Genomic DNA, 22609 nt, shown 5'->3' on the forward strand with positions numbered 1-22609 from the left:
CAAAGGCTTCTAAATAAGATGCTTTAGAACAGCCTGTTGTTTTTTTTCCTAGCTCTTCCACAGCTAAACATCCTGTAAAATATCTACTGTTTGCCTTTTTCACTATTTTAACACCTGCTCTCTATGTCATCTGTTTTGCTCACAAAGAGCTTCCAACAAAAAGTAGCTTTTCCTCAGATTTACTTTGCTAGAGACACCTGGTCTGCAAGTGAAGATAAAAAGCAAACAATAACCTTTAAAGTTGCTTACAGAGTTTACTTGCTGTTTTTTTAAGGTCACTAATACACATTCTTAAGTTCATATTTCAACCTCCCAAAATATAGTGCAAGGTCAGTCAAGGTGGGGTGAAAAAATTGTATTTGCTTTTTTTTATAGTGTATTCAAAGTGTAATACAAGATTGCTTTTAAAAATAACCTGACATTTAGCTTCTCAGCAATTGCACTAAAACCTTCTTTGGGTCTTTTTCTTTAAAAGTTATTTTTGTTCCTTTAAGAGGCAGAACCTGTTTTGCTTTGAAGTTGTGTGAAATATACATTACAAACTTCTAGTGTGAATTAACCTTTAAATGTTGCTCCTGAAATATTGCACATCCCCAAACATTTTTACACACCTCCCCCTCTCCTGCCTTTAATCCATCAACTAAAGGAAGCGTTCTGTTTCTGAATGAACACTGGGCTGTATGAATGGAACAGCATGGGAAGTGTGTGCTTCATCTGCTTAATGGACAAACACAATGGGAAGAAAATGAGTTCGATGTGTCCACGTTCTTTTCTGATCTGCTCCTGCATAGGAAGCAAAAGATTTTTTTTCTACAGTTAGTACAAATTGTTTCTTCATGAAAACACATCTTTTTTCAATCTGAACTTTAATAATGCATTATGCCACTACTGTATGTGCCATACATAAAACTGGAGAATGTCTTTTGAAAAGCAGATTATGTTTAAGCATTCAGATGGTAAACTAGAACAAACACTTTTTCCACCTAATCCATGATTTAGCAGTAAGCCAGTAAGTGATACTTCGAAGCAAAGGCCAAAATGCTACATCAGCTGTGCTGCAATATACCTGAAATGAACTTTCCTCTTTGACTTTTCCTATCTTGGGATCAATTTGTGTACTGAAGTGTAAGATTTATTTTCTTATGTGTATGTGAGCAGGGAGTGTAACACTCTCATGAATAAAATTTTTAATTAACTAGAGACGATAGCAAGTGAGCTACAAGACTGGAAATATTAAATATAAACATTTATGTTGGCTATTATACTTTGGAACTTTCAATATACAACACCAGGTTTTCAGATATTCCTAAAAGACAGGCAACCCCTTAGGTTCAACAATTTATTTCTCTGTGAATAAATGGCAGCTTTACCATTTGGATCACAGCACTTGTACTCAAGGAACTGCATTTTTTTCAGATGTTAAGACACTGGAATAACTGAATGCTGACTTGAATTTGCCTGGATATATTGACTGGATCCTATGACTCAGGAGATATGACTGTCCACAGCAATAGTGTAAAAGAAAGAGGTCATATTTTCTTAGTCTTTCCTGTTACAAACAGCTGAAAACAATGTATGATCAAATTGATGATAGCATCTGGAATATGGGTAATTTATTTGTAGTTTATCAGCCGATCAAAAGACTGGCAAATAAAAATCTGTGTCAGGAGTCAACATTTAAACCCATTACCAGAGCTTCATCCTGAATCATCCCAGCAGACTAGGAGGGGGATACACTGCTGATAGAAATGCAGTATCTTTGGATACACTTAACTGCGATTAATCTTCCCTTGTCTTGATACCCTGGAAGGTTATAATTATTTCTGCACTGAATGCCATTTGTCAAATACAAAAAGATACTTTGACATGCTGCCATTCAAAACCATCTGCACACAATGAATAAGGACAAATATATTGAACAGAGTTGGACTTTGAAGTACTCAAGAAATGATTCTGACTCTGAATCCTACATTCCTTTCTTAAGTAATGCATCTGTTTTTACTTATTGTGAGAAGTGCTTGTTTCTGTCTATCAACGATTATTTGCTAAGCAAAAGAAAACTGGTAGGACTCAAAAGAAAATACTTTCTTACTTTTAGACTAGTATGTTACCAGAAAGTTTCCACACCACTCTGGATGATAGAATTATGTAGCTTATTGTTGTACTTCCTGTAGGTAAATTTCAGTGAAAGGATTTGAAATAACGCTATTGCATGTGTTTAAAAACTGTTAGAGAAACCATATCTGCATCATTCTGCCAATACCAAATGGGTGCTGCAGGTAAGAAATTGTACAAAATCAACAAAGAAAATGAGATTTTCTTCTACAGATTTACAAGACAAAATTGAAATAGAGAATTCACCTCCAAGATGTTATCAATAAAAAATGGGATAAAGAGAGCCTTACAGAACCAGTCTCTTGCTCGCATTCAAGATATATTTTTCTGTGCTTTGTTTGTTATTAACATGACAATAAACCTGTCATCTTTGACTGGTCCAAACAGCAAAATTGGGGATTTTCTCTATCGATTATTGACAGCAAGTGTTTAATTTCCTTTTTTCTTTCTTTCTTTCTTCAAGTGTACATTTAGGAAATGAGCTTGAAGATTCCCGAATTGCCGGTTCCCAGTTCTTTTTACTTGCAAACTCACTTTATATATTACATTTACCAGCATTACCTTTAACATATCTTTGATACTTTGTCAGAGAGACTGAAGTTGAGGATGGTGTTTCTTTTACAGACAATTATTGTTACTGCTCCTTTTTTAATGTTAATTATGAAAAAAATTCAACAATTTGCATCTCACCTCAAATTTACCAAGTGAAACAGTAAAATGTGCTTGATTCCTAAGCTATCATGTACATGTTGCCTAGAATGGAAGTTATTCTGAAGCCCACAGAAATGGATTAGACCCATTTCTAACCTTCAAAATATGACAACCAGTACCTTTAGTAACTGTTTAATACTGTCCTTTACATACTATAGTATTTGCTTTTGAAAATATACCATATTCTTTGATTTCTAATACTAAGCAGCTTAGTTAACCATTGTTTCTTTAATAACTTTTTACATACTTTAATGCAAGAACCTCCTGCTGCACTTCTCATTTCATGGGCTTCTACACAGCTTTGGCTGAAAGTCAGGGTGGGGGCAAAGTAAGATGGTCTTCCCCAGTGTTGCTATCGTTACAGGTCTGGACAGGCAAAATGTTGCCAACTTGGTTTAGAAGTTGCATTAGTGTCTACAACAGAGAGGGGCTGCTTTTGGATCTTTGGAACTTTGCAAACCCAGAATTTCATCAGGTGCCTCAGTCTATATTAATTAGACTCCTAGAGTAAGTTCAATCAGCCTCTTCAGCCTCAAGGAGACAAATGGAGGAATGGAAAACTTAAAAGAAATCCCCGTTGATGAGGCAGTTTGTCAGCATTGCTGAAGAACTTACAAAAGCCAGCAGGCTGCATGGCTCTCATCCTAACATGCTACTTTAGCACTGAAGTTTGTAGGCCTGAAAATTCAGAGACAATAGGCAGAAAGTAGAACTGTGGACTAGACTGCAAATATTATATCAATATATATATATATAAAGATTATACTTCCCACTTGTTAGAAAGCAGCTTGAGTACAAGAGTCAAATCAGGATTGATGGCTTTTCCATAAGAGTTTGGTGTCTTCTTATTGCCACATCCTGAGAGAATCACAGAATCACAGTCCGGTTTGGTTTGGAAGGGATCTTCAGAGATCATCTAGTTCCAAGCCCTCTGCTGTGGGCAGGGCTACCTTCCAGATCAAGTTGCTCAAAGACCTATCCAGCCAAACCTTGAAAATGTCCAGGGATGGAGAGTCCAAAGCTTCTCAAGGAAGCCTGTTCCATTGTGTCACCGCTCTTACCATTAAAAAAAAAAGCCCAAAACAAAACAGAAAAACCACGTCAAAGCCAACCAACCAAAAGAGAAAACAACAAAAAACCCAAAGTTCCTGGAACTGGAGATGCAAGTTGTACTTCAGAGAGAAATGGTTCTTGCATCTAGTTAGCATATCAGGATACTAATGGGAGCCTGAAAGATACTTGTACAGACTGCATAAGGGAAAATGGGAAGAGATGGCTCTTGGGGAAGAAAAAAAAAATCAAGTACCTGAAACAAGGATGTCATGCCCAGGAAATATTTGGGTAGTCCAAATACACCCTATGAAATATCTCACTGGTAATAACAGTGAAAACAATGTGTCAGTGGACCATAAGTATCACTAGATCCTTCAAAAAAAGGAGAATTTCTATGGCACTGACTAAGAAGTTTCAGAAATATGAACAGACAATTTTATCTGTCATTTAATTATTTGAACTTCTCAGACTTGCCAAATATAAACTAAAGGTGGGAAAATAATACAAACATCAGATAACTAAAAAAGGCAAAGCATTGGGGGAGAAAAAAGTATAGAACAGTAATTAAACACATGGCAATGCTTTAAAGATATGGCACATTACACAGCATTAAACCAAATAACCTGATGCATACAGTAAGTTAAAAAGTGCTTTACAACTAAAAATACTGTGATAATTTCATTTCCTTGACCAGACATATTTCTAGGCAATGGGGCAGAGGAAAAATGAATTTTATTTATTCTCTAGAGAGAACAAAAAGAAATACTTTTTGGTGAAACTGATGTCTATTCCAAGTAAACCAGGTTCAAAGGAGATGTTAAAGAATTCTTCAGGTAACAAAATCCAGACCTATGTTTTGTATAAAAAAAAATTCCACACCTAGATACTTCTGCAAACACTCACTAAGTCAGTTCTTAAGCTGCCTAGAAAAAGACATTACTACTCCTTAAAAGCTTTTTTAAAAGAAATTCTTACTGTGTTCCAAGTAATTACTGAAAATCCTGTTAGTTTTTATCTCTTTCTGGAACAGGTTAACCCTAAAATTAAGATGTTGTTTATAAAGCTCAGCAAATGTACCCTGCAATTTGTATGATTAGATGATATCTATCTATTCTCTTTCCAACTTCCAGCACATTATGGCTTAGTCTGAAGAGAGAGCAGGAAGCTACAGGGATTTTTCTGCTGTCTTTATGCTGCCCATATGAAGCTTTATCAGTTTAGCTAACAACCTTCCAGGAGTCTAACTAAGGTCATAAAAAGATCTTACTACTAAAAAGAGAAGGCTGATAGAATATGCAACCCTCTTTCTTCTAACTTCTCTCTGTGTTAATAAAAGTATGCATGGGAATCTTGTATTCTTCACAGAATTCACTACTCACAGAAGCTGTAAGGAAACATTTTCCTCTCTAGATGAACAAATACTTCAGAATTCTTAGATGACAGCAATGTTTTTTCCAATTCAGCTGTCTCTGGAGATCTCTTGTTAAAACCACGCAGCATGAAATGTCATCGCTTTTCTCAAACTCCTTTTAATAGTGTAGGGAAAAATTATCTTTTAGTTTTTGTACTTGTATTCAGGTCTCAAGCATAATGATGGAGTTTTAAAATAAAACCCACAACCATACAGAGTTCCTTTACCCTCTAGGGAACAACATCTCAAATTTGTATCATTGATTTTGCACAGGTATTAAAATCAGCGTGTTGTGGTGACACAACTGAGAGCTTATTATTTCCAGAAAGGGGAAAGAAAGCCTTGCTTGAATCATTATTTCTCTCTCAATATTAGCAACTAAAATTCTTCTAATAGGCATTGAAGTGTTAGACTGAGTAATACCTTTTAGGAATATAAGTAACAAGAGATTGAAGCTACCTATGTGCACTTCAAAATCTGTGCTAAAGCATTAATTGATGAGGACCAGAGTAGTTCAGCATAAAATGAAAACTATTGTATTAGAGCATTCTAGTGTGGTACAGCATAATCACACAACTGCCATAATTTGTGTACTTCAGGATCTTCAAAGTTTTAGTACGTTTTTTGAATAAACTGTTTATCAAAACCACAGGAAAACACACTGAGCAAATGTTTGATCTTTATCACTCAATTTAAAAGAACTTTTTAACAGGGAGAAAACGTAAAAGTTCTCATCTTTCAACCTAGACGTTCTCATTTTTGGAGAAAATAATTGTATCCATTTCAAAATAGTAGGATCTTCTGAAAATCTCTAGTATAAAAATGACTGAGCAGTGTCTTAAGCCCTGTGCAAACAACAGCTCTGCAGACCTGTTCATTCTCACACTGCAGGCACTAAGAGTCATTCACCTCCTGCACTCACGGTATCAGCTTCATCGGTATGCTTGCTTTTTGGTTCAGGCCTGCACCTGATGTGCGTGATCCTGGAAGGAAAAAGCCTCTTTGTTCCATTCTGTCAGGGTGTGGGAATGGGGAAACACCCAGCTAAGTGGAAAGGACATTTCCTGGGCAATAGCCATAGCCCCCATAGCAGCTCCCCCACACGTGATGTGACATCCGTGTGCCGCAGGGCTCTGCTCACCATGTGACCTGATGTACAGATGTACACGGAGGTACCTGAGTAAGCTGAGAGATTTCATTTTTATCCCTGGTACCTAAAAATCATTTTAGTTTTGTCTTCCTTGACAGAACTTGTAGACATCATGTTATGACACTTTATATATTTGTTTTAGGTCTTTTCCCATGTACTACATTACATTCTATGCAACAATTTTCCTCATTTTCCATTTACAAGGTGTAACTACCTGCAAGATGCTAGTTCAAACCCACAGTTTCGGAATGAAATATAAACCAGTACTTTAAGGAGAATATGCCATTCAGTCAAGAAGCAACAGCCCCATTTTTCCAGGGTATCAGCTGTCAACTGACAACCTCAGCTGTGCAAACTCTTAACATTCAAACACAAAAAAGCTGCATATCAAGACTAAAATACATGTTGTAATGGAAAACACACGTGCCATACTTTAGTTTGCATTAACAGATACCCTATCCAGTCAGACAGTTTTCTTACTCAAGAAAGTTCCCTGGTGAAGCCCTAATGAAAAAATTGTCTTATTTTTGCTTTTCTTTTCATAACGATTTTTTATGAACAGGGTAATTCAACTATTCAAGTGAAACACTAGTTTCCAGTTTCTTAGTGCAACTTAAAAAACAGGTAAAGTAGGTGAAAGACAGCTTAAATGAATAAGTAAAAAATACAAAAAATCTTGTGTTTTACTGCTGCTAAGGAATCATCTTAAAAACCCCCCTAAGCTTCCTTGCATGAGGCCTGAACTTTGACCATATTAACTATCCCTGTGTTTTCACTTATGTTAAACTGTCATCCTGATGCCAGATTTTCTGTCAGATATAATGTTTGCCTATAAAGTAATAGTAAATTAAAAAACCCTATTGTAACTGCTACTGGAGCCTTACTGGGAATGTTTTCTGAAAACTACTCTGACATGATGAAACTAAGTACAAATAACTTTAAAGTAAGCCCCTAGACCAATAACCTAGCCCTTAGAAAGAGTATAAACTGCAACAAATATAAACAATCTGACCCTGTTGAAATCTTAGCACATACAAGCAAGGATTCTGTCAACTACAGTTTACCAGCTAGGCAAGAAAGTTTAAATATATAGTTAAAAATACCCTATTTTTTTCCCCCTGACACGTACGTTTATTTGACTTGAATCTAGAATAAACTTAGCCATGTCTTGAGTTCAGCTTCTTTGTTATGGTAAATGTTATTGTTTTAAAAAGGCTCTGAGGACAGTGTACAAAATCCTAGCTCTCCTCAAAACAAGTAGAAAAATTTCCACTGACTTCTTAGTGAAACTAAAAACACTTAGTTTAAAAAACTAAGTATTAATAAAACAATATTGAAAGAGTATTTGAAGTTAATGGAGTAGACCAGTAAATCAGATATGTGCTTTAAGGCTTAATTCATGTGGACTACCTCTAAGTAAGGATGCCTCTGGAATAGAAAAAAAGAGTAATAATTTTCTTCACAAGGAAATAGCTTCTTTTTCTTGTCCCTCTCTAGTCCATGTGGGAGTAACATCTCCCAAGAGTCTCATCCAGTCAAGTCCTTTGCACTTACCATTTTCCTCAGTGAATTTTCTTCCAACTTCATAATGTTTCTTAAACTTCAAACAAACCAGAGAATTAATTCCCTCAGCTTTAAGATCAGCCTTGCAGTTCCCTTTTGCAGCTTACTGTCATTAAGAATTCCTATCTCTATTCCTATCCACATCCACTTCTAAAATTCTGCTCACACTGATTGATTGATTTTCTTTATTTCTTTCCTTCTATTAAAGTTATGCATCTTCCTGGCTGTCCCTTTCCTCTACATTCTTTCTCATTCAGAATTCTCATTTCTGGATTCTTTTGTCATTTTAGCTGAATTTGTTTTTAACCTTCTGTGCATACTCTCCTGAGTATTTGCAGAATCACAGAATGCTTTAGGTTGGAAGGGACCTATAAGTTACCTAGTTCAACTACTCTGCTGTAGGCAGGGACACCTTCCGCTAGACCAGGTTACTCAGAGCTCCATGCAGCCTGGGGTTGAACACTTCCAGGGATGGGGTGTCCACAAATTCTCTGGGCAACCTGTACCAGTGCCTCACCACCCTCACTGTAAATAATTTCTTCCTAATATCTAACTTAAACCTACCCTCCTTTGGTTTACAGCCATTCCCTCTTGTCCTGTCACTACATGCCTGTGTGAAAAGTCCCTCTCCAGGTGTCTTGCAAGCCCCCTTTAGGTACTGGAAATCTGCTCTATAGGTCTCTAAAAACCTTCTCTAGAGTGAAAAATCCCAACTTTCTAAACCTGTCTTCATAGAAGAGATGCTTCAACCATGGGATCATCTTTGTGGCCTTCCTTTGGACCCATTCAAATCCCTTCTAATGCTGCTGGACCCAGAGCTGGATGCAGCACTGGTCCAGCTGGGGTCCCCCCCAAGCAGAGCCGAGCAGAGGGGCAGAATGCCCTCCCTTGCCATGCTGCCCACACTGCTTTGGATACAGCCCAGGATACAATCAGCTTTCTGGGCTGTGAGCACGCACTGCCAGGGCATGTTCAGCCTCTCATGCACCAGCATCTCTAAGTCCTCCTTGTCAGGGCTGCCATCAATCCCTTCACCGCCCAGCCTGTGCTTATGTTTGGGATTTCCCGGACCCAGGTTCAGGACCTTATTGAAATTTAAGATGTTTGCAGGGGCCCACCTCTCAGATGTAAGCCAGTTTTCTTTTCTGGCTAGGTGCACATAGTATCGATGTCATTGTACTTTCTCCACTGCTCATGTGCTTACTCATCTTGACAGCAGAATTTTACATCCAAGAGAGTCTCTGGAAAGCCTATTTAAAAGTCTCCCTCTTCAGTGGCCCTTTTTATCAGATCTTGACAGACAGGGAACAGTGTCCTCTCATAAAATACCCATCCTATAATGCACAACTTTCGTTCTCCGACATTTTTTCTGATATTTTCTCCTCTTATGGTTAATGCCAATAGCATGATTTTTTTTTTTTTTTTTTTTTGAGAGGATCTGGCTTCTGGTCTTTCTAGAAGGGCACACACAGGCAGCTGCCTGGTGTCAAGCTTTCAGGAGCACTGATTGGAGCTCAGCTCAAGAGGTGACTTTCCACCACCACCTGAGTGCTCAGGGGGTACCAGAGACAAAGAGGAAATTTTGGAAGCAATGGATGGAAAGACCTGTCTTCATGTTTCTGTTCCAGAAACCTAAACTGTCTGCTTTTAAACGGATAATTCAGGCTATTGAGACAAAAAAAAAAAAAAAAAAAAGTATTTTTAATCAGGATTACAGGATTACATAATTTAATTTTTTTTCCTGCATCACACACAATGTTTTGTTTCTGCAATATGCTGCCTATATGTTCTGATCTTGCTTCCAAATATTTGTGTTTGTCCACTTTTAACACAGTAGCTTCCTGATTTATCTTTCGAGCATGGAATTCCTCAGAAACTTTTGCACTCAAGACTCTTAACTGGGCTAATGAAACAGTACAGAGAAATAAATAAGTGGCATTTGACAAGAACATATAAGGATGCTAATTTTTTTAACTAAGCAGAGGTGACCACCAGAGCTTCTCTTTTTTAAGGCAGCCTTTAGTGCTTTCTGTAGGCATATTTAAGGCTAGTTTGGTTTTTGGGTCCTGCTTCCCCTGCTCAGTGTTTTGGAAAGTTTGGGAAGTTCTCTGACAGGTTTGGTCCAGCAAGTGAGGAATTTTCAAGTTGGTGATGTAAATGTAGCAGTTCTCCAGCCACTCCACCTCCCCAGTCCATCTAGCATATTATCAATTGAAATGACAGTGAGAAAGATGCAGCACATCTTAAAAAGAGAGCTACAGTACTTGAGCACAAATTACTTTATTTCCTCCCCTCCAAAATCAGTGAGTGGGTTCTTAGTAAAGAAATTCAGTCCCTCAAAACTGAAATCAGCAGCTGACATGCGCTTCCCCAAAGTCTTGAGCATTCAAAATTTGTCAGACCTTCAGCAAGAATGACTGGTTGTCACTTGGTAACATCATTGAGGCTTCTTCTAAGAAAAAGACCACATAAAAACCCAATAAACTATAATTAGATGCCAGTATGTTTCAAAGATTAGGACTACTAAAAATGCTTCCAGTTTCCTTAACCTGTGAACTTTCAAGAGAATCTAATTTTTGTTATGCTGAAAGATGCTCTGTGAACACAGCTTAGGAACTGGAGACACCCAGTTTTATAGCTTACAAAAGGGACTAATTGTGTACCATAGCTTCCTAACTAGTTTGATCCTTGAACTCCAAATCATTCTTCCTTCTGGTTGGAAATGGAATGCAAGATGACTGCTTCCCTAGAAAGCAATGCTGAGAATGAACTGTAAATGCCTAGCTCTTTTTCACTTCCCCAGTAACATGTTTTGAAAAGTGGAATTTGCTTCATATTAGTCAAAAACTTGATCTCTGATTTGCTTCACCACATCATGAGCTATTCTCTAAAATAGACTGTCCTGTTGAAAGAGGAGTTCATAAAAAAACACTTGATATTGTTTGAGATAAAAAAGATAAATGGCTTTAACTGTGACCAATACATTTGCTAAATATTTTGTAAAGTTTATGAGGCTACATAGACAATGTTTTCCATGAAAAATGTCACCAGCATATCTGATAGTAAGTTTATTTCAGTTGCTCAGTGGAATGGAAAAAATACACAAATGAGAAAGGATTATGAGAAATAAGATCTGGAATAGTAAGTGTTTATTCAGACGTCATCATTGTAGGGCACAATCTCATCCTTACACTGGTCTGGTAAAGTCCTGATTCCCTGATGCTAGCATGCAAGTCCAAAATCTGATTGAAAACATATAGGCTTGTCTCCAAAAGGATTGAATATTCAGTTTTAGAAATTATAGCCCAATGCCATAATCTAGTGTTTAAAATTTAAATATTGATTAGCAGCATTTCCTACACTGTTAATAAATATGGAATCCTAATTTTGAGTATTGGTTGGCTTGTTGAATATAACGAAAAATATTTTATGCATTTCAGTGAATGGCTGAAGCATCACTGGTTTCTTGTCTTCCTGGCTTCAGTGCTACTGAACTTCGGCAAAATGCCATTCATGACTCACACTATTTATTTATTTATTCTTTATTTTTAGACTAATGGGAACTTTATGAATTCCTTCCCTGATTTTTAAGAGAAATACCATAGCAGCTATGGTCCAGAAAAATGGTGATTCAGAATCTTAAATTATTGCCTTAATGAATAGCCTTAACTCTTATGAGTATGGGTAATCACCAAATAATTGATTTTAATTTTGAAGATACTCTTGTTAAATTTTGTTTTTATAAAATTATTTACCTGCCTACATAGAAATTGTCACTGTTAAGCGGTTTGTCAAGTTGACTATTTAGTTTCCATTAACAGTGCTTTTTTGCAAAGACTATTTTTCATTTGCAATTTAATGCAGAAATGCACCATAGAAAGTATGTGCATCATATATAGTACAAAGAACCCATGTCATCCACTAAATGACAAAACACATGTGTAGGTAGGAAAGCAGTAGTGTAGTATTACATGTACAAAATAAGCTCAGTGCCTGGAAGGTGGGAGCTCAACTCTACAACAACTTTTGGGAGTGTTTCAGTTGTCAAAGTCTCTTCCCTTTTCCTCTGTGCTCCTTTGCCTTTTCTACATCATCACTTGGATTGTAACATTCATGGTTAGTTCAGAACATATAGTAGAAAGCTCAATCATCCTGTAATAACTTTTAAAATTAGATACAGAATACTTCCATTCAGGAACACAGATTGAAAGTAATCCTTTATAAATATTTGCATAGAAAATGAAGACATTTCATACATTTTGTTTCATGTTACATTAATGAAAATTTAGTTTTTATTTAAGTAGAGTTTTGCCAGTAAAGGAGGGGGGGAACAATTTTCTTCTGCTAGCAAGTGTAAATTATAAAAGCGTAACAGTTTCCTCTAAATGTAGTGTAATCAGACAGGAGAAAAGGCTGGTAAGCTTTCATTTAGTGCACAAGCGTCCCTACCAGAACCATCTGCATATCATTTACTTTAAAGTCTGTGTTTACTATTTTAAGAGTTAGCATTTAAACCTTTAGTATTTTATTACACAATTTTAGCTTGAGCATTTTCCAGTAAATCACAGCTCACTTCCAGATAGTATTCATTTATGATGTTACTTTCACCTTTTGTTTGCTGACAGGAAAATGAGATAAGAGAAAAATCTTAGCTGGAGGTCTGGACAGGCAGACATGTTTGATGGGGCATAGAGACATCTCAAGCATTCCCACATACATTCCCAAAAGATTTTTTTCCCTCTCTTGAGAAACAGCTCATAGACCATTGGGACTTCCTGCTCTAGGGAAAAGAAAAAAAAAGAAAATTTTAAATGTCTCTTTTTCAGACATGATTGCGTTTTGTTTCTGCAGTGTACTAATTTCTTCCAAAAGATACAGGCTCTTAAAATTGATAACTTAGTTCCAGAAAACATGAAGAAATAAATTATTTTATTAAAAGTTGCTTTAAAATAGCTTAAGGTCTGATTGATGGAGATTGATGCAATGCCCTTAAAAATGTGTTCCCTTAGGTCTGTCAAGATAAATGACTCTTGGAAAGGGTAGTGATTCTTCTATTTCCATCCCAACTTGAAGCAGTAGGAACAGGGACAGACTGAAAATAAGTACAAAAAGCTATTTTAAAGAGAACAAAACTGTCTGCAAAATTGAAATTTTGACAGTATTTTGCCTTCATAACACCAATGCATTCATGTGATGTGGAAATACAAATACAAGCACACATGGAGTGCCTGTCAATATGGTTACATACGTGCACATTAAGGAGCACGTTTAGCAGACTACACATGAACTGCTGTAATGAAATTGAGGCAGTGTTTCCTTCTTTTTCAAAGAAGTACATTACATTTCACTGTTATTCATATCCAATAGGATCCAAGGTGGTTCATACCAAGAAAACCCTCCTAATGTACAGACTTCAATTATATTCCGAAGAAACAATTTAAATATTTATTACTTTAACTGAAAAATAAGTCTGTTAAAATAGTCTGAGAAAAAAACTACCTTTTTGTTTTCATATTAAAAAAATGTATCTGTGAATGAGAAATGTAAGGATTCTGTGGCATATAAGGATAACCTTTTACAATCAAAAAACTGCACATTGGCAAAGCATTAAAAAAAAAAAAAAACCAGTCCAAATTATGGGCTAAATTCTACTCCAGATGACTCACGAAGAAATCAGATGTGGCCACAATCCAAAGAACACTGCCACTCTTAAAAAAGGGCAGGGCAACTAAGACCAAGCATTACTAGGTTAAAGATACCTCAAGATATCTGGAGTACGAGAAGCAGGAAGGTCACATCTATACTCTGAAAAAGTATTCCCAAAGGAACTAAAGAGACTTAGCTTCTCTTATTTTGACCTGTTACTAAAACTAAGCAAATCTGATTATGGATGCTTAAGCACATTTTCCATTTTGCTTGCTTGCTTTTGTGTATATAATGAACATTTTGTTGAATAAAGTGCCAAGATGATGACCACAGGTATTGGAAGAGCTGATTAAACTCAAGTGGTTTAAATTTGCACATGTAAGTTCTGAATAAAGCACATGATATTTTTATTAGGGATGTGAGAACTGTAACTCAGTTTTTGACAGCTTAATATATGTGTAGCATGTCACTCCATTGTGGAAGCAAGCACCCAAAATTCCTAAATGCCTTTGGTCAAAGAAGAGTGGCAAAAGCCAAAGGGGTCCAAAAGAAAAATGCTCACAAAGTTTTATTAACAGACGACACACTTGGCATGGAAATATGTTTGCCTCTATAAAGAGAATTGAGATAGGAGAGGAAAGGGAATCACCAGTTCTGGATCCAGCACTGATGCAGCCAATAGGGTGTCCAAGGTCCTGGTGGTGCCACCCAAGCTTTGTAAGGGGAACTGTTTTATAGGAAAATTTCCCTCCCCTGGGACTTAGGTTTCTCACTCTTCATGTAAATAAGTGAACAGGTGCAGTCTATATTTCTGGGCCTTTCTGGAAATGGGTTGAAGGTCTTTGAGGGTCTTTTGAGGGTTTCTAGAGGGGATGGTCTTGATCCCCTCTACTGGATTGACCCTGAGCTGATGGCTCACTCCTAATTCTTGACCCCACTTCTGCCCACTTCTACCCCTACAGACCAGAAGTAGGAAGTGGGTTCCACAAAGGTGCTGCCTTTCTTTCCTACAGACTCTCTTTCTAGCCACATCCTGTTCTTACTTGCCCACTTGAATAGCCATCAGCATTTGAGGCATAACAACACATTAATTCCTTACTGCCCAGGCCTCTACAATATGCCAAACTCTGTAGCTTCAACGGGTATTTAAAAGGTGCCTAGTTGTAAACGTATTTTTTGTTGCTAGGTTTTCTATTGGACCTACTCCACTTTTTTAAATCCAAAATGAAAGTTAGAGGAAAATCACTACATATGTGTAATTAGCCCTGCAGTTTTCTCTGTATCTACATAAGGTGACTAAGCGTGCAATATTTGTTGTAACACAACCTGTTCACACAGGACACAGCACTGTGTAGAAACTCATGATTAACATTACCTCTTGCTGAAAATAGAGTTGACAGAATAAGACTATAAACATTAAGAAAATCATCAAACTTTATTTGGAAAGCCTGCTCCAGTAACTGACAAATTCTATAAAATAGAACAAGCATCCAGTACTATTTGTACTATTAATATGGGGTAGCATTTGGCAAATGAGGGATGTATGTATTCATGGAGCATAAATGCTGCCAGGAACATGACTGCTTAATTGGTATAGATTAAACATTTAGGAGCAAAGAACAAATGCAAGACATCATTCATAACTTAAAATGGAAAAAATGGGAAGTCAATTGTCTATAAAATGCACAAATAAGTTTCTGATTCTTCCAAAAATTCTTTAGTATGGACACAAACTATACAATCAGGAAGGTTTTTCATTTGACTGAGTATTGATAACCCTTCATAATGGATTAATAGTATCTCTGCCAATGGTTAGAAAACATATTTTTAGTGCATACTCTACATGTGGTCTTCCCTTTCTTGCCAATTTAAAGCTTGTTTGAAAAAAAAGCCTTGGCTATAAAAGCAATGTATTGGAATGTGCTCCAATATTATTGACCTGTCCTAATTTTTTTGGCAACTTAACTGGAGTATTTTTACCAAATTTTAGGATTTTATATGATTTGAAGTAATAAAACATGATGCAGCCCCAAAGTGGTGACCTTAGAGAATTTTTTCTCTTTAAAAATGCATCACTATAACTTTGTAACAAATCTTAACTGTAAAGTATTTCAATTTTCCCAGCTGTTTTTGCAATTTAAGCATATTTTGAGACATGTTTTTTCCCATCTGTGCTTTCATTTTTATACTCTGTTCAAGAATACATGCCAGCCAAATTCTTACACAAAAGATAGAATGTTTAATAAAAAAAGCCCAAGAAGTGTCACTAAAATGCTGTCAATTAAATAGTCCTTCTTTCAAACATTCCCTCTCCCTTGTATTATCTTTAAGACAGTCATTGATCAAGTTGATCAAGTCATTGATTGACTTACTCCCTCAAAAGCAAAATTTCGGAAAATGCATCACTAATAGTCAGCTATTAGGTTTTAACATCTATTTTGTTCAATAACAATAATGTAATCATGGTTAACACAGTTCTTATAATATTCAAATATTATCTGAATCAAAAAGAGATTAAACTGCAGCTATTGCCGTGGCAAGGGATAATCTAGCAAATAATCCCTGTTTCACCTTCCAGATTTGAGCAAAATATTGAAGAAGACTGACATGCTGTTCAAACTACCAAGCCTCCTGACTGATGGATGGAGACTGAGGCATTCATTCCCATGCCCTTCCCTCTTTTAAACCTCTTTTTTACCCAAGCTATTCTTCCCCCTTCAGAAACTCTGAGTGTGCTACTGCTTACAAAGAAAGGAGGCTCCTTGGCAGGAGCTGATGAATAGTTTCTACAAAGAAATGTGCCACAAAGAACTACAGTCCTGTAGAAATGGCTGCTAATCCTCAGTGTTGTCAGTGTAGCTCAGCCATGGCTGTGGGAAGTGGAGCCAGTGTTAAAAAGGTTCTTCCATCACCCTGCCAGTGAAACCCAAGGGCTTTGCTTGCCAGGGGTATAAGTGGGAACATGTTCTGCTGTCACTAAGGTCAGTGGGAGATGGTGGGGCATTTTGGATGAAAGTCGTTCTTTTTCTCCTTTTTGAAGAGAGATGAAAGTAAGCACCTACCACTAAGAAAAAATTAGGATGTTGTAGCAGTAAAAAGTGCTACTTTCTACAGTTTTGCATTGTATGATGAAGAGAGAGGGGAAATAAGCAGCAAGGGATCAGTGCATTATCTTGGTTCAGGTCAGAAAAAGAGATTTTATGATGTGTACATGCAGAGAACGTACAAAAGTGGGAGAGGATTAGTGAATATGAAGGAAAAACCAGACGGGTTTTATGTAATCATGCTTTATAGGATTTTTAGGTAAAAAATCACAAGAAGCTCCAAAGCCACTTAATAGGTCATTATAATTTTTATGCTTCACGTTGTTCCAAATTAGAATAAATGAGTCAGATAATAAAACTGGCTTTAAATCTTAAATCCCTTTTGGTATTCATATTTCATGCTTTCAAGTAAGCACAGATACCATATTCCCTAAATTACGTATTTAATATTTTTTAAGTTAAAAAAGAGATGTGAAGACAAACTTACAACTGGAGTCAAGAGAATACTTCAGTGATTTGGAAATCCCCACATAAATGAGAAATTATTTGAAAGAGATCAGATACTTGGAGATATGTTTATACTTACAGATATTCAAATAAGATAAATTATGAAAATACACATCTCTGTGTCCAAAGAAAACTGCTTTCCAAGGTTACAAGCACAGTGACAAGGGGTATAAAAATCTGGCAACCAGAACCACCAGATGCCTTAAATTGTAATCACAGGTTTTCCATACTGTATTCAGAGCAACCTTACATCTGTGTGTTTGAACTGGGCAATTGCCTAAGCCCACCATAAAATGTTTACCTTACCTTTAAGCCCAGAATTAACTCCTTTTCTAGTAGTGTGTTTTGCAATAACTCAGTGATAACAATTTCAAAGAAGTCATGCAGTTCTGCAATCCTATATGAAGAGATGACTTTGCTCAGATTCTCATTCTGCTCTGTCTTTGGTGAACAAAGAACCTTGAAGAATAAGGTTAAATATCCACAACTATTTCATGAAAGAATCAAAGCTCATGAACAATCTTTCTTTGTTGCTCTATTTATTACTGTCTCCCTTTTTATTTTAATTTTTCTAAATAAAAAATGATGCAGTATTTTCAATGCACTGAGTCTGACAGGTGAAGCCACATCCTTGATCTTGATAAAGGTATTTCCATACTTAACTGTGATACTGAGGCAAATAAAATGAATTCTGGAGATCTCACTTCATAGTCTTTTAACAGAGCTGCATTTGAGCAAAGTTTTTTCAATGTTATCTATAATGATGTCCAGTCTTCCAGATCCAGTTGCTAAAGTTAATTTGGACTCATAAATAAGTTAATTCCCAGATGTCTAGCCTTTTCAGAGGAATACATATTAGTTGTTGTTCTTGGTCTTCATCTCACTTCAGAGAAAAATCACTTATTTTTATCTATATAAAAGTCTGCAGAATTTTGCAAATGTCCTTTGACTATGGTGCACCAAATACTAATTTGCATTGCTTTTCAAAATAAATTATCACTATACTCCGACATCTCACAGTGTAATGATCAAGGACTAAAGATACCTGACTATTACTACTCAATTAAAAGGCACTGATGGTTGTCCAACATAAAAGAAGCTAACCTAAAAGATGTCACCAAAGAATTAAAAAAATTCTACCATGTTTGGTCAATTTAGATTTGTCTCTGGGTGGAGAAGCTTTTGAAAATGAGGAATAGCATGGAGCAAAAGGTAACACTTAAGAACCAATCCTGTGAATAGTGAATAACTCTAATTACCATAGTATGATGGCAATCGAAGATAGCCATGTTCAATGATTGTGCCAAAACCCAGTTGATTGTATGCTTAATTCTAGTATTCAAAAAGATCATTATGCAAAGAGCATGTAAAGGCTGCCTAAAAACTGGTTTTGAATCTTTGTGGTACAAGGAGAAGTATGTTTATGGACCAGAACAGTAGATGTGGGTCAAAGTTCATGCCAGGTCAGAAATCTCCCCGTTGTGCATTGCAGTTCACCAGCTGCATGGGGAGACTGGAGTGAACAAACAAATACTGCTCTGACAGTTTGGTCACACTGGGCATCCAGAAATAGTGGTCACTTCAAATGTAAGAATATACTACCAGTTTGCGAGGTTTTGATTTCTTAATATGCCCTGTTTTCTCCATTTGCCACTTTTAAAAAGCAGCTCTGAAGTAAGAAAAATTATCCCAGTCCTTGCTTAAGTAACCTTTAAGGGGAAAACCTTAAATATTCAAAGCTGATAGATCTGCCCATTGAGCTTTAGCTGATTGGAAATGGAATGGTTATATCTGAACAGTGGTTTATAGAATATTAAATCACAAGATGCTTTTTCCCCACTGATACAGAAAATAGCCACAAAACAAAGTTCAAAGTGTCTCATTACTACAAGCCATCATTCATATAAAGACTATTAAAATATTATTTTTTAAAAAGTCAAGATATCAACCTGTTTTACCATTTCACTTAGATTAGGAATTGGTGATGTATTACCATTTGTGCTTAATGACACTAGCTATTTTTTATTAGCTAGTATCCTCTTTGTAGGTAGAGCATAAAGCTAAAAATTTATTATGGTTCTGTTGAAAGAACTGTGTCGGAGTGAAGTAGAAGTTTGATTCTAGAAATTTCCTCAGTCAATGGAAAAAAATGAAGTCTTGTGGCCTGGCCTTTCATGAATTCAAAAATATGCAATGACACATTAAAGAAATGTAAGATATTTGCAATTACTGACAAGAAATAAAGAAGTGTGAAGAAAAACTAGACTGCTTTTTTATAATCCAGGCAGGTAGAAAGAAAGATTTATGCAAAAGGCTACTTTAATTTTCTCCTTGCTACTTATTTTTCCTCACTTTCCTTGAAAGCAGGGTACTCTGTTATAAAATATCTACTAAAAAAGCCATATTAGTTTAGACAGAAATTACTTCAGAGTAAAGTATTTTAAACAACTTTTGCATTCCTTAATATTAAGCATTTAAAGTATTTATAGGTTTTTCTACTGTTTTGTGTCTTAGCTGAAATTCTTTCTGATAAAAATGCACACATAACAGTGTTAAATGACATCTGACCTCTTTGAATTCTAGTCATGTGATGAATAATAGCTTTTAAAATAGTTAAGTGTAAATACAGGAAGATGACTAAACTCCTAAACTTTTATCTTCTAAAAAATTCCCATCACTGCCAAAGCTGGTGAAGCTCCTCTGATGGTTACAATGGTGGGAGCACTAGGGCAGAAAGGCTTCCAAGTGCCCACAAGCACTTTCATCACTGTACCTACTACCTACTTCCTGCAAATCTCTGTTCCTGCCTTTAGAAAACGAGTGGCCACACATTCCTTGTCACATTTGGTTTTCCTCTCACAGAGCTTAATGTTGGGAAACTTAACATAAATACATAATAGACAAGGACCAAATTTGTTTAGCAAGGCTGCCAGCAGGCTTGCTGTACTACCCCCTTTCCAACATTGAAAGAATGCAACTATCTTCTCTCTTTCCTTTCCCATGTAGCTTGAGAATTACATCCAAGACAGTATGAAGAAAGAAATGGTAGAGATCCAGCAAACTGCAGTGCAGAACCAGACTGCAGTAATGATTGAAATAGGCACAAACTTGCTAAATCAAACAGCTGAACAGACCCGCAAATTAACAGATGTTGAAGCACAAGTAAGTAATGAATTTCAACCTCAAAATGCTTCTGCTTCCCAAATACTACAGCCATACATTTAACACTGTTGAGAGTTACACGCTTCTGTTCAACAATTAGAAGTCAATTGTTGTGACCCACAGTTCTACCCAACTTAAGGAAACATTAGTATTGGGTAATACATAGTGCCATCTCAAGCTCACTGTTGTCACTAGAGTGATTTTCATTACAGTAGCATTATAAGTAAGTCTAGAAAGCCAACTGTTAAATTAATCTTTAAAGAGAATGTATTTTAAACAACTATACTATATCCAGGCATCAGTTGGGTCCTAGTGTGCTTTATATTCACATTACTCTCATTACTAATCTTAGCTAAACGAGTCTCTTCAAACTGTCTTTGTTCCATTTACCAGCTTAATTGCTTTTTTACATGAAATCTTTCCTTTTTAATTTTTGTTAACTAATCAAAAGAACTATGTCTTTTTAATTAATGTTTTCACAGATAACTCTAAGTGGGTAACACTTCATTTCCAGCACAATGCACTGCATTATGGTAAACAAAAGGATACATAAACAAATCTGAGATTAACAAAATAAAAAGAAATTAGGAGGCTGCTAGAAAAGTATATTCAAGCTGAAGTAAACTTGTCTACTGTACTTTTGCTAACTTCAAACAAAAACAAACGGGTTTTAATAGAAAAGCATTGAGTACAATCAGACATTCTGTTAAAACAGAATGCAGATATTAGCAGAAGGACAAGTCCAATCCATGTAGACTGGTATGTATTTGTAGTTTTGCAGATATGGTAGGAAGTTGCAGATCTTAAATTGCCAAAACAAATAATGGATATATCATGCAGCATATAATATTTTGTATAATATAAAAAGTATGCAAAGCCTAAGATCCGTGTTAGAAGTTTTACTATCTGTAGAATTCATCCAATGAATTAAATTACATTTTTTAACCTAAATCAAGACTTGGTGAACTCTTTGATAAACTGATAATTCATAGCTTATAGGCATACTGAGCTCAACTTTTATTGTATTATTCAGGAGACTAATATTTTTCACATGTGGAGAGAATGTATTTATTAATTCACTGTAATGTCTGTATGGAAATTACTCAGTTATTTTCTGCTTAGAGGAAGAAAATCATCACTGTAACTTTCCTTCTCTGCTTGAAATTACTGGTGACTGGGTTAAGGGCTTAATTAGTAACATGAGGAAATTAACCAAACAATTGCTCTCTCAAGGACACTTACTTTTGGCAATAATTTTCAATTACACTTAAGTGTGAAATCATGTCCTGAATAACTGTTTAACATGAAGGACATGAGTAATCAATTCTTCCTGTCAAGGAAAGCCAAATTCTGTTGAATTAAAAAAAGTTATTCTAAACCAATGAGAAAATATTTCTAGAAAACTTGCCTTAAAGTAATGCAATACATACCATAGAGTATCATACATGTTTCCTAGAATTTGCATTTCTTCATTTAAAGATGTAAATAAATTATAAACAATGCATAGAAAAAAGGTAATATTAAAAAGCAAAGTATGAATTGACTAAAGTGTGGTCACTTTAGTTGATTTGTTTCATGTGTTTCATGAAATATAGTCATGTGTTTCACATGATAAACACTTCAAAATATAATTTGGGATTGAATAAAATATCTAGGAGAGAACTATCAAGTGATTTTGTGACTGTGCCAAGATTTCAGCAAGAGACTTACTTTCAATACCAGATGGGGAAAACAAGTCAACTCATTCTTTGAGCCACAACTGTCATAGTTCCAGTAATGAAAAAGGAATTATCATAACAGAGGGGAAGGTATAACAACAAAGCTAAAGTACACAGTAACTCTCATCAGAAATATAGCATACTACTGAAATATTCCCAATGATATAGTGTAATAAGAAAATTAGTTCAACTCTGTGTATTCTTCTTCATTCTGATTCTATGAACATTTGTGCCTAAATTAAGTGTTGAAAAATATTTTTAAATAATTTAAATCAGGTGTACATAGAGATTGGCATGATTTCACAACATAACAAAATTACAATTTATTTTAAAGACATATCTTTTAAAAGAAGGGTTTTTTTGTAAATTTTTTTTTAGGTATTAAACCAGACAACCCGACTTGAACTTCAGCTTTTGGAACACTCTCTTTCAACAAACAAACTAGAAAGACAGATTTCAGATCAGACCAATGAGATAACTAAATTACAAGAAAAAAACAGGTAAGTTTGCACAGCTCAATAAAGTGCTA

General features: G+C 35.8%; 2 protein-coding genes across 5 annotated transcripts in view; one reads left to right on the forward strand and one right to left on the reverse strand.

The window, feature by feature from the left end:
• Nucleotides 1-22609, reverse strand: part of MCPH1 (microcephalin 1) — a 123289-nt gene that overhangs the window by 37053 nt on the left and 63627 nt on the right. The window lies entirely within an intron of this gene.
• Nucleotides 1-22609, forward strand: part of ANGPT2 (angiopoietin 2) — a 41136-nt gene that overhangs the window by 2318 nt on the left and 16209 nt on the right. Inside the window, exons 2-3 of one of the 2 annotated variants that reach the window (XM_059842778.1) lie at nucleotides 20207-20362; nucleotides 22459-22580. In XM_059842778.1, coding sequence (XP_059698761.1) covers nucleotides 20207-20362; nucleotides 22459-22580 — 278 coding nt within the window. The remainder of the gene's footprint in view (nucleotides 1-20206; nucleotides 20363-22458; nucleotides 22581-22609) is intronic. The other variant, XM_059842779.1, reaches the window with a different exon arrangement.

Source organism: Haemorhous mexicanus, chromosome 3, assembly GCF_027477595.1.
Source record: "Haemorhous mexicanus isolate bHaeMex1 chromosome 3, bHaeMex1.pri, whole genome shotgun sequence".
Taxonomy (NCBI): Eukaryota; Metazoa; Chordata; class Aves; order Passeriformes; family Fringillidae; genus Haemorhous; species Haemorhous mexicanus.